The 13411-nt window shown below is 43.7% G+C and overlaps 1 protein-coding gene across 5 annotated transcripts in view; it reads left to right on the top strand.

The window, feature by feature from the left end:
• RNGTT (RNA guanylyltransferase and 5'-phosphatase) overlaps positions 1-13411 on the top strand; it is a 433610-nt gene that overhangs the window by 173836 nt on the left and 246363 nt on the right. For 3 of the 5 annotated variants that reach the window (XM_075923869.2, XM_075923867.2, XM_075923871.2), the window contains one exon: positions 1232-1303. The exons of 1 other annotated variant lie outside the window; for it this stretch is intronic. In XM_075923869.2, coding sequence (XP_075779984.1) covers positions 1232-1303 — 72 coding nt within the window. The remainder of the gene's footprint in view (positions 1-1231; positions 1304-13411) is intronic. One more of the 5 variants, XM_075923868.2, reaches the window with a different exon arrangement.

Raw genomic sequence — 13411 nt, 5'->3', positions numbered from 1 at the left:
TCCAATTTCTCCACATCCTCCTTGAAATGTGGTGCCCAGAACTGGACACAATACTCCAATTGAGACCTAATCAGCACACAGTAGAGTAGAAGAATGACTTCTTGTGTCGTGCTCAGAACACCCCTGTTAATGCATCCCAGAATCATGTTTGCTTTTTTTGCAACAGCGTCACACTGGTGTCTCATATTTAGCTTGTGGTCTACTATGACCCCTAGATCCTTTTCAGCAGTACTCCTTCCTAGACCGTTGCTTCGCATTCTGTTTGTGTTAAACTGATTTTTCCTTCTTATGTGGAGTACTTTGCATTTGTCCTTATTAAACTTCAGTCTATTTACCTCAGACCATTTCTTCAATTTGTCAAGATCATTTTGAATTATGACCCTATCCTCCAAAGCAATTGCAACCCCTCCCAGCTGGGTATCATCTGTAGACTTAACGTGTACTCTCTATGCCAGTATCTAAATTAGCAGTAATTAATACCTAATCAATATTTTTGTATCCACTCTGCTTTCTGTATGGTCAGAAATATGTTAAACTATTGTTAAATCATCTGATATGAGAAAACTAAGCAAAAAATATTCAGTCTTTAATGGCCATTGCTTATATACTGTATGAGATTTTTTCAGCAGTATCTAAGTCAGTGGTTCCCAAACTTTTCAGCATCATGCCCCCCTTTCTGATTTTTGAAAAACTGTCAACCTCCCCACCCCCTCAAAAACCCACATTATTAAGCAAAAAAAAAAAAAAAAAGAACTGAGCAGGGCAGCAAAACTTGATGGGGACCCTCGTGCCCTGCCCTGGAATTTCTTCACACCCCACCCCCAGGGGAGCACGCCCCCCAGTTTGGGAACCCATAATCTAAGTGATTTAGGATTACAAATCCTATAGAAAAAATTTGCATCACATACTTTAGGTTAAAATAACATATTTTGAGAAACAAAACAGTTTCAGTTTAAAACAGAGTATCTTAACACTGGATTTTGTTGAGAACTTTATATGGTTTTGTTGAGTAGTTTGTATGGCATACTTCTTATGTAAACATATTTCATGACCTTTATAAAATCCAGTAAAAATCTGCTTCATAATGGAGCTTTGGACAGATCCTTTTAGAGTACTGTTCAGCATTGCTACAGTTCTATAAATGTACTGAATGTATACATATTGTCATACTTGTGTAGTATTCTTGAATTACAGATATTAAGGGTATGTTATCTTTTTTTTTTTCTTTAAGGAAATGATCATTGACAAGGTAAATGGACAAGTTGTTCCTCGGTACTTGATATATGACATTATTAAATTCAATGTAAGTACTTTAAATTTTACTACTTTTGATTAACATCTAATAACTAAAATTAAGACAGAAATTATGTTTGCATAGGTAAGAGCCAGAAAGCTCATCTTGACACCCAAAGTGATTGGACAATGTGCAACTAGGGATGTTAAATTTAGTTTAATCAACTAATAGAATAGTCAATAGATTTTCTATCAATTAGTCAATAAGTAGGGGAGCTGCAGTGGGGTTAGCTCCTGGGCCAGGAGCTATCTCTGCTGTGGTTCTGCGTTTAAAAGTATTAAGAGCCTGCTAGTTCCTGGCTCGTACCTAGTCGCTGCTCCCCCCTGCCTCCCATGCTCCTCGCGGAGATGCTGCTCGGGGGAACTGGCTTTTAAGCCGGCTCCCCCAGCACCGGCTCCTGCTCCCCCCACCTTGCTGCCTCTAATAGAGGCATCAAGTGTGGGGGAGAAGAGACTAATTGAGGGACTAGTCGACTGTCCGATAAGCTTTTGCTTATCAGATAGTTGACTAGTCACTTACTTCCATGTGTACAACCCTGTTGATAGCAGTACAGGAGGAGGGAAACTAAAAGTACCTTGAATCAGGCAAAGCACATTTGAAAGCTGTCTTAATAATGTTTTTTGCTTGGTCAATGGAGACTTGATCTATGAGAGAAGTCTGTATGTTGTCTCAAAACTTCTGCAAAATACTGTTCAGAAACTCCTTCTTTCTACAACGGGTATGAACTTGGTTTGGGTATTTTGGTTATAACTTAGCGATATTTCTGTACAGATCTGTCTATAGAGAAACAATATATTTATAGCTTATTTGGGACCATTTTAATACAGAACAACTTTTGTGAGTTAAAGAGATGGCAAAAATATTTAGTTTATGTGTTACTTTCAGATTCTGTCTTAATTTGATTGGAGTGGTTACATATGGGTTAAAGAGAGAACCTTTTAGGCTTATGCTAGAAATAATGATGAAATAATACAGCTGAATTGAAAGCTCTGCCAATAGTCCTGATTTGACCGGGGCAAAACCATTCCATCTAATGTCCTGGTACTGTTTTCATGTATGAGGGTACATCTACACAGGGATAAAAGACCAGTGACTGGCCTGGGTTAGCTGATTCAAGCTTATGGGGCTTGAGCTGTGGGGCTAAAAAATTCTGTGTAGATATCTGGGCTTGAGTTGGAGACCAAGCTCTGAGACCATCCACTCTTACATGGTCTCAGAAATCAGTATCTGTCCCGAGCCCATGATTTTTTCTCCTCCAGCATAAACAGCTACTTTTCCAGCCCACCGGGTCTTTTTTTAATCTTTGTTTATATGTAACCTGAGAGTCTGCAGATGCCATGCTAGGGCACTACAATTGTGTCTATAGTATTATTAGTTTGGGCTATTGCTGGCATAATCTTTGTCATTTGGGCTGTCAGTAGGTGAGCTGGTACTGTTGTAGTGGGCCCTTATCCAGTTGAGAGAAATACACTGCACCTTCTTGGCTGCTCAGTGTCCTCTTCTTCATATTCTTCTTTTAGATTTAGGCAGATTTAGGCTTCTGAGTTCTGTATTCTGCAGGTGTGTCTCATAAACTACTACATACTGAGGCCAGAGAGAGGCAGAAATCAGTCCCAGAGACCAGAAAAAGGAGCTGTTGAGTAGAGGGGAAAGGCATAAGGAGGGGAGAATGGGTAAGCCATCGTGAAGAGCTATGGGAGCAACTGCAGAGTGTGATAGCTGGGAAAAACAATGTAGATGAAGACAGAGCATCTCCCCCCCTCCCTCCCCTCCCCCCCCCCACACACACCAGGGAGTTTTCAAATAAACTAGAGGTCTGCAAGACACTTAGGGGGCTGGTGTATTGTCTTAGTAGATGTTTTTTTCTTTTTCTCTCAAGAGTTAAGAAAAATTATCTTAAAATCACCAGTGTAAATAGAACTATCAGTTGGCTGGGATCTGTGACCCTCAACGACTCCTCCCCTCCCTCCAATTAATTTGTGGAGTTGGCCCTGGCAAAATGTTTCACATGTTGGCACCAGGGCCGGACGGAGGCATGGGCGAGCCAGGCAGCTGCCCAGGGTGCCAACCGATGAGGGGCGCTTAAGGCAGCTGTAAGGGGCGCGCGGCGTCCCTTACAGCTGCCATCAGGTGCCACGCGCCCAGTTTCTGCAGTGCCAGCCCCATGGCGCTGGCCACCAGCGCCCTTCTCCCCACGGCCACGGGGCCCTGCACGGCCCGGCATGCCTGCCAGCAGCACACACTGGGCCAGGCTGGGGAGCTCATGCGCTGTGCATCCTGGGGGGCGGGCCTGCACCCCACGGGCAGGCCTACGCATGCGCCGTGCGCCCAGGAGCGGCGCCGTGCACCCGGGCCCAGAGCTCCAAAAGGACTTGGGCCGGCCCTGGTTGGCACTAATACTTGTGTGGGTTTTACATTGACTGATTTGTGTTACACTTATGAATGAGAAAATTAGTGCTCAGAAAAAGGTCTGAGTAAAACATATTAATATATTTAACATTTTTGTGAAGTAATTTGGAATAGTTGCATGAAAACAGTACAACACTAAACTCTAGTTAGATATTGTACAAAAGTACAGTAATATGGTGTTCACTTACATTTCATGAAATTTGGAAGAATACAGTATTTTTAATACTCCTGTGTATTATATTGACAGTTCTGATTCTAAGTCAGATACTGTAAATGGAGTGTTAATTTATCCTGATGCTATGCAGTCCTCTTCCCAAAACACCTTCCATCATGCACATACACATCAGCACCTACCATATACCTACAATTGAGGTAGTAGTTCTTGAAATGATTTGTAAGTATCTGGAGGCATGAAGTGGAAATATTGAAAGAAGATTAAGATTTTTCTTAAATATTTTCCTATCTGTATTGGGAGAGTGAATGAGTGGTGGTATAGGGATCACTGCATTACTTATTTTATAAATGGTTAGTCCATCTAAAACAGTGGAAGGCCTTGATTGAGTGCATGATGAACACTATGAAAACCAAACAACTCTGTATTTTAGTTTCAGTTTATTATAGGGTACTGATAAGCTTTATATCTGTATTAGTTGGTCCTGAAATGGCCCTTATGCATCCTACTAATAATTGTTCTTCTTTGACGGTCCCTATGGGTGCTCCACTTAGGTGTCAGCACTGCTGCACACGTGGCCTGGAGATCTCTGCTAGCAGTCTCCTGGCTGCCGGCAGGTGCTACGCTATTGCACAGTCACTGAGAATGACAGGTGGGCATGCTCCGGCGGCCGTTCTCTTAGTTCCTTCTCTTCCACTGCTGGCATCGTTTGCACTTCCACCAGTCTCCCAAATGCCAAAGGAAAAAAACCAACAACAACTAATAATAGCATCAAATAATAGAGTGAGAGGAAATGGAAAAGGGATAGCTAGCGGGTGAAATGGCATGTGTCCACTTCAGCTGTGGTCCGCTCCTCTGTGAGCAGCATGCAGGTAACTCTGTCATGTCAGCACACCTGGCAAGAAAGGATAGCAGGTGAAGCGGTGCATGGGAGCCTTTGCTGCATCCCACCTGCTGAAGAGACAACGGGGAAAGAAAAGAAAAAGAAAAAGTCTGTTCTGCCTGCATCTCTTGGGCCAGACCATCTTCTCAGTCTCTGCCCGCGTTGTTACAAGCTCGCCCATGCTCCCAGAGGGCGACAGGGTGACAGCATCACATGGATGACTTATATTTTGTAGAACATGGATGAATCACAGCCCCATTCGACCCCTCCTGCCCTCCAAGATAACCCTTTTGAGGAGGAAGGCAGGACGAGCACGCCCTCGCAGGGACCTGCTGGAGAGCAGAACCTGGAGTGAAGTGCTTAACGCTCCCTGTCCCTCACTGAGCCTCAGCCTCTCACAGATAAAAGGACAGATAGGCTGATCAGAGTGCCAGGCAGGGCTCTTAAAAGTGGGACGAGGGCTCCGGCTTACTGAAAAAACTGTGACTATAATATGAAGCACTGAACAGCTGTCCACGCTTCACGCTCTCCACACATTAACGCGGTACTGGTGGGAAACATGGTACCGCAGAGCAGCCAGCAAGCCAACAAGCTGCAGTGCAATGGAATGCCACGCTTAAGCACATGCTCGATACTGTCCATACTGATGCGCTTTACAGTACCAATGGTACCCACACGGGCAGCTGTATGGGATTGCATAGCAGTGCGTCTGCTTACTCCGGTACCAAGCTTGTGACAGGCAGCCCTTGCAATAGAATTGGTACAGTGCTCACCACTAGTCAGTACCGATGGCACCCCACAGGCTAGAGGTTCCCTGTTCTTTGCAACACCAGCATCACATATATCTGCTTGATTTTGTGATGATGAGGAGGGGCAGCCAGTTAGCCAGCACAGAGTCCCTCTATATATGGGACCGCAACAACTGCGGGGGCGGAAAGAGCATAGGGCACAGTGGATGCCTCCACCAATATCTCTCCACGAGCCTACTGGGACTCTCGGGCACCGTACTGACCCAACAGTTCAGCACATGATGGAGGAACACAGTCTCCCGCATCACCAGTCAGATGGGGTGACTTTGGAAGGTTCCATGTCTGTTCAGGAGGGTTGCGGAGACATTTGCCGTAAAACTATCCGACATCGTGTTACCATCGGCCAGGAGAGTGGCAGATATAGCAGCACTCCTGGCGGACCCATACATCAGTTTCCACGAGGACAAATTTGTCCTTAGAACCCACCGAAATTCCTCCTCAATACCCCTACCTCATTCCATTGTAACGAACGATATACCTATCTGTATTCTTCTCGAAACTACACAATGACAGCCCAGTGCTGTGCACACTGAATGTATGCAGGACATTAGCCCTTTACCTGGAACGCACAAAAGATTCTCGAAGAACACCTAGACTATCCGTGCCTTCTGCGGACAGATCCAGAGGTCTGTCCAGCCACAGACAGACACCAACAGTTCTCCGGGCGCACTCCACGAGGACAGTATCTACCACAGCTGCATTACTCAAGGGTCTTCCCATAGACGTTACTGGCAGTGATACAACAGGGGCCTTGGCCAACATTACGCTATTCTGTCCTTTTAGGACTCAGACATTAGATTTGGATGTACCATACTGTCCAACTTCCACTCCTGCATCATGGAGCGCCTACCGCCAAGCAGGAATAATGCTGTGTAGTCTCCTAAGTGGAGCACCCATGGGGACCCCTCGAAGAAGAAGGGAAGGTTACTTACCTTGTGCAGTAATTGGAGTTCTTCAAGATGTGTCCCTGTGGGTGCTCCACATCCACTCCTCTTTCCTCTGCTCTGGGCTAATACAGTCGGGCGTGGAGAAGGAACGTAGGGAACTGCTGCCTGTGTGTGCTAAACTGTCAGTCTGAGCTATTGCACAATAGGGCAGGTGGCCAGGAGACTGCTAGCAGAGATATCCGGGCCATGTGCACAGCAGTGCTGACTTACCTAAGTGGAGCACCCACAGGGACATATCTTGAAGAACTCTAGTTACTGCACAGAGTGAGTAATCTTCCCATGCTAGAGCTTTTGGTTCCAAAATGTCTTTTGGAACTCTGTCAAAGTTCATCTGCATGATAAAATATTAAATACTTTAGACACTTTAAATGGTAATATGTTGGGCATTTCAAAATGTTTTAGCATGTGCAAACTATGGAGTTGATTCTGGCACACTTAAAATTATTATCTGACTAAGGAACTACTCTACTATAATGTGAATAATAGTGGCAGAATCAGGCCCTGCACAGTACATCAAGGCTATGTCTACATTGGCAGCCTCTTGCGCAAAAAATTGCCTGCTGTCTACACTGCACGCACATTCTTGTGCAAGTAAATTTACAGTATAGTGTTGTAAAACAGGGCTTCTTCCGGAAGAGTTATTCCTCTCCCCATGAGGAATAAGTGCTCTTGCGCAAGAGCTCTTTCACAAGAGGGCAGTGTAGACAGGCAACATGAATTTCTTGTGCAAGAAGCCCCTATGATTGAAATGGCCATCAGAGCTTTCTTTCGCGAGAGTCCACACTGCCATGGATGCTCTTGCGCAAAAGCACATGTCGGTGTAGACGCGCTCTTTTGGAAGACTTTTTGCACAAGAACTCTTCCGCAAAACAGTTCTTGCACAAGAAGCTGCCAGTGAGGATGTAGCCCAAGGGTTTGAGTTATGACAGCAAACGCGAAGGGGGTCATTTTGACATTTTCTTCTTTGAAAAGCAAGAGTGCTTTGTTGGAGAACGGTAATTAGGAATAAAATGTTAATAGTTTAACACCAATGTTTTATTCAGTGAAACTTGCAGAATGTAATTCTGAGTCTTCAAGGATAAATGGTAGTTTTCTGAAAATTCTAAAATATTGTAAGTTTTCAAAACCTTTGAAAAAGACCAAAAAATATTTCTGTATAGTATGCCCATCATGTTCACTTATCTAAAAAACCTTTTTCTTATAATGCTATCTTTTATATTCTCTGCCATGTTCATGTTCTGTTCTTCAGTTTGTCTGTCTCACTCATTCTCTATTGTTTTTATCTGCATTCTATGTTTATTCTCCTTTACTCTGTGTAGTCTTTTATCCCTTCTTATTTTATGCTCTGCCTGTCACTCACTACTATTGTTCCTTTCTCATTTCTTTCTTTATGGTCACTTTTCCCTATCTGGTCTCAACTTCTTTTTTATATGTTTATGTGTATAGTTAGATTGTTCAGTGCTCTCTTCCACCTCTGTGGTGGTATATTCACACAGCTTTCTAAAAGCCTGATCTCTGGTGTATTATATACAGGAGAATCTTCAGGGTAAGGAAAGACCTATGTTAAGGTGATGATGTCTGATTAAACATGAAGGAACCAAATCACTGACTATGAAAATAAGTGGCTTTTTGTTAGTGATGTGAATGGTTAACCAGTGAGCCTTGCTTACTGGTTGCGGTTAACCAGTAGGGGTTTGCAGTCAGGGGCGGATGAGAGATTTGCGGGGCCCAGGGCAGCACAATTTTGCGGGGCCCCCCTGCCCTATATCCGCCACTGGCTGTAGTAGCTCCCTGTCTGCCCTGAGCAGGAGGCTGCTCCAGTCCAATGGGGTCCACTGCAGGCAGGGGCTACTCTGGCTCCCCCCACACCCCGTCAGAGGTTATACATGCTGGCTCTTCACAGTACTGCAGAGCTCATAGTGCATGTAACCATATAACTGCTATGATTTTTAGTGGTTGCACAGTTACATGTTTAACTACATTTTTACATCCCTAGTTTTTGTAAGGGGCTTAGTTGTGGGAAAAGGGATCAGATACCGAACTGACCTTAGACTGTTAATGCTGTCAGTTTCTTTGAACGCACTGAGAATCAGAGAGGAAATCATTATGAAGTATTACACTTCACGTGTCAAGGACAAATTAAGACAATGTGTTATCAGTATGAGCACAAGCAGGACTTTAGCTGAAAGAGGCTATTAGCAGTGGCCATACTGTAGAGATTAAAAAGCACAGCTGCCTTTATGCTAATTTTGGATATTTTAATTACAAAAATGGGCAAGCTAGAATGTTTGGCTTGGCAAGAAGTGATCAATATAATTTTATCACTGTGATGATAATATTGGTATGGAGTAACTTTAAAATCAAGGCGGCATGGTAAATCCTGTCTTTATGAAGTGTACCTTAGGTGGGGGATCTTGCTCACATAGTGGAGTGCCAGGTCTGCTATGGTGAAGGTTGTATATTGCTTTCTGCTTAAAAGATTAATATTATAAGCAGGGCTTGACAATTAATGTCATCTACTCGCCCATGGTGAGTAGATTTTAGCTTGGCGTGGCCGTGCAGCATGTGGTAGTGCGCTGCTGGTGAGTGAGGCTTGCTGCCGCTTGGTGAGCCCTGATTATAAGTAGGGATGTGTAAGAGTAACCGCTTATCCAGTAAGCTTCACCCAATTGCCAGTCACCCAGAAAGCTTACTGGGTAATTGGTTAATTGGCGCCGAGGAACAGCCCCCCCCCATTCAGGGCTTGGTGCGATCCGAGGGGCTGCTCCAACCCGGTGTGGGACTGCTAGCAGCAGCAGGCATCATCCTCGTGTGGAGGGGCCAGCAGCTGGCAGCCCTGTGGGCTGGGGGCTGCTGAAGCCAGTCTGGAGTGGTTCCCCTACCAGGATCCTGCTTAAACGGTTAACCAGTTAAACCTAATGGTTAACCAGTTAACTGATTTACCAGGATTTTACACCCCTAATTATAAGTGCTCTAAAATCCAAGTGTGTACTTGGATTGTCTGAAAATTATTGCCTCTTGGAGTCACGTTATAGATTTAGTATTCCAAATTTGGGTTCGAGCAAGATATAGCTACACAAAATCAGTTGTTTACAAAATCTCCTGCTTGATACCTTTTTTGTGTGTGTACCTACATGGGGCTCAAACTGTGTTTCTATGCCTCAAATTGATCTCAGTTGTTTGGGATTTATTTCAGTGTACAGAATCCACTGGCTTGTTGGGAAATCAAGACTGCAAAAGTTACTAAGGGTAAAGTTTGTAAAACCAGGTCACCACAAGCTAAACTGATGTGTTTATGGGTGCAATATGCATGTGCCGCAAGACTTGGACTCTGTTAACTGCTTAAGGTTTTCCATGTTATAACTGAAGTTGGCCGGGATCATTGAACCCGAGGAATACCAATGCATGGTGAGTTTGTGCCCTAACAAGTAGTAGTTGAATGTGTCTTGGACATCTTCATTGTTCTTTGTCTGAATTGTATTTGTTCTGAGTTCGTGGTTGTAATTTTATCCTGAGATCCTGGTGTTAGAGTGATATTTTAAGTGCTAAAAAATTCACATGTAACTTTGATTTTTCTTCTGAAATATTGCCACAGCAGTTGTCATTAATGAAAGAGAGGGAAGATAGTTTAATGCAGTCATGACTTACATTCTTCGTTCAGTTCTTGAACGGTAGAACTGAGTGTGATTAGAGGAAAGCAAGATGCTTCATCGTTTGGTCAAGGGATTCCTGATATACAGCCTGCTAACTTGAGCTGTTCATAACATTTTTCATTTTTACAACTTTTTTTGGTACTGTGTTTCTCTCTCTGCGGGTGAGAAAGTTGAAGGGTTGGTGTGAGGCAGGGCTTGGGAAGGTGCAGTGTGGCAGCTGTGACTGTTTGCCAACTTTTGCTCCTTAAGTCAGTGCTTTGCCAGAACTTAGATGATAACCCTTATTAATGTATGTGATCTTCCATACACCATCATTTTTTGAAAACCCAGATTGATGATTAAAGATTTGATGAAGAACAGGGATTCCAAAGAAGTAATTTTTCTACAATCCCTGCATGAAGAAGGGTTCATCCACAAAGGGACCCTTAATACTTCTGAGCTCCCAGAGAGCAAACAGAGCAGAACTGTGAGGGGTAGAAAGTTGAGCTCTTTTCCCATTGGTGATATTCTTGGAGTGGAATGAAATGGAACCACCTATGCCCTACTTCCCCCCAGTTGCTCCCAGTGGCTCAGCCGCAACTTCATCAGGGAAAGGGAGGGGTTTTGAGGGCTCTCCTCCTTTCGCTGCTCTCTGATGAGAAGAAGGAATCCAGAACTCTTCACTTCCATCATGCTGCCTCCAGCAGCAAGAGAAGGGGCTTGTCCAGACTCACTATTCCCTTTGTTGCTATTGCTGCCTCATGGGAGGTCAGAGCAGTGCAGGAGAGTACTGGGAAGAAAGGAAGGGATCAGAACTACAGTGGAGGATGCAGACCAAAGACTATAGCCCCTAAACTTCCCCAAATGAAACTGATGGGCAGCAGGTTTAAAACAAATAAAAGGAAGTTCTTCTTCACACAGTGCATAGTCAATCTGTGGAACTCCTTGCCTGAGGAGGTTGTGAAGGCTAGGACTATAACAGGGTTTAAAAGAGAACTAGATAAATTTCTGGAGGTTAAGTCCATTAATGTCTATTAGCCAGTATGGGTAAGGAATGGTGTCCCCAGCTTCTGTTTGTCAGAAGATGGAGATGGATGACAGGAGAGAGATCGCTTGATTAGTACCTGTTCAGTTCACTCTCTCTGGGGCACCTGGCATTGGCCACTGTTGGCAGACAGGGTATTAGTCTGGATGGACCTTTGGTCTGACCCAGTATGGCTGTTCTTATGTTCACATTCATACCCCACATTCCTGTTCCTCCTTTAAAGTGACAAAACTTAAATCCCTGCAAGCTGCATGGAAATTTAAATTATACCATAATAGAGGCCCAAATTAAATGTATACCCCCAAATAAAAAACCAGTAAGAGAACCAAAAAAGTGCCACAACCATGGCTTAACAACCCAATAAAAGAAGCAGTGACAGATAAAGATATCTTTTAAAAAGTGGAAGTTGAATCCTAATGAGGAAAATAGAAAGAAGCATAAACTTTGTCAGATTAAGTGTAAAAATATAAGAAAAGTCAAAAAGGGGGTTGAAGAACAGCTAGCCGAAACCTCAAAAAGTAATAGCAAAATGTTTTTAAAGTACATCAGAAGCAGAAACTGACTAAACAACCAGTGGGGCCCTTGGCACCTTGATCAAGATGTGTAAGAAGCACTCAGATATGATAACATTGTTGCGGAGAAGCTAAATAAATTCTTTGCTTCGGTCTTCACAGCTGAGGATATTGGGGAAATTCCCAAATCTGAGTTATTCTTTTTAGGTGACAAATCTGAGGAATTGTCTCAGATTGAGGTGTCATTAAAGGAGGTTTTGGAACAAATTGATAAACTTAACAATAACAAGTCAACTGGGACCAGATGACATTCACCCAAGAGTTCTGAAAGAACTCAAACGTGAAATTGCAGAAATATTAACTGGTTTGTAACCTATCCTTTAAATCAGCTTCCATACCTAATGACTAGAAGATAGCTTAAATTTAACACCAATATTTAAAAAGAGCTCGAGAGGTGGTCCTGGCAATTACAGTCCGGTAAGTCTAACACCAGTACTGGGCAAATTAGTTGAAACTGCAGGCGATCCCCGCACTTACAACCTAATTGGTTCCTGGAGGGCTGTCGTAAGCCGAACCCTTATTGTCCATAGGGGCAATGTTATGAATGGGGATTCCATTCCTGGCTTGCTTTGCCTCCTGGGAGTTGTAGTCTACTGAAGCCAGCGGTGCGAACAGCGCGCTGAGCTGGCTGAGGGCTGTTCCGTATGGTAGGCGGTTGAGGCATGGTGTGAATGGCACCCTGAGCCAGCTGGGGGCTGTACTGAGTTGTAGGCGACCCTGCGGCACGAACAGCGCCCTGAGCCGGCCAGGGGCTGTGCTGGGTGGCCTCATGGCTCCCGGGGCAGGGTGGCCGTAAATGTGGGGGGAGGGTTGAAGGTCGGGTTGAAAGTCGGGGGTCGCCTGTACAGTAAAGAATAATATCAGACATGTAGATGAACATAATTTGTCGGGGGGAAGTCAGCATTGTTTCTGTACAGGGAAATCATGTCTTACTAATCTATTACAGTTCTTTGAGAGCCTCAATAAACATGTGGACAAGGGGGATCCAGTGGATATAGTATATTTAGATTTCCAGAAAGCCTTTGACAAGGTCCCTCACTAAAGACTCTTAAGTAAAGTAAGTTGTCATGGGATAAGAAGGAATGTCTTTTCATAGATTGATAACTGGTTAAAAGAGGGAAACAGAGGGTAGAAATGAATGGTATGTTTTCAGAGCTGAGATGGGTAACTACAGGGGTCTCCCATGGGTCTGTCCTGGGACCAATCCTTTTCAACTTATTTATAAATGATTTAGAGAGAGGGATAAGCAGTGAGGTGACAAAATTTGCAGATGATACGAAACTGCTCAAGATAGTTAAGACAAAAGCAGACTGTGAAGAGCTTCAAAAAGATCTCACCAAACTAAGTGATTAGGCAACAAAATAGCAAATGAACTTTAATGTTGATAAATGTAAAGTAATGCACATTGGAAAAAATAATCCCAACTACACATATAATATGATGGTGACTAATTTGGCTACAACTACTCAAGAGAGATCTCGGACTCATAGTGGGTAGTTCTCTGAAGAGGTCTCGGACTCATTGTGGATAGTTCTCCACTCAGTATGCAATGGCGGTCAAAAAGCAAATAGAATGTTAGGAATCATTAAAAAAGGGATAGTGAATAAGACAGAGAATATCTTATTGCCTCTATATAAAACCATGGTAT

Source organism: Pelodiscus sinensis, chromosome 3 (assembly GCF_052426305.1).
Source record: "Pelodiscus sinensis isolate ZL-2025 chromosome 3, ASM5242630v1, whole genome shotgun sequence".
In the NCBI taxonomy this organism is placed as follows: Eukaryota; Metazoa; Chordata; order Testudines; family Trionychidae; genus Pelodiscus; species Pelodiscus sinensis.
Note: the sequence above shows the minus strand (reverse complement) of the source record. Positions and strands in the feature narration are given on the sequence as shown.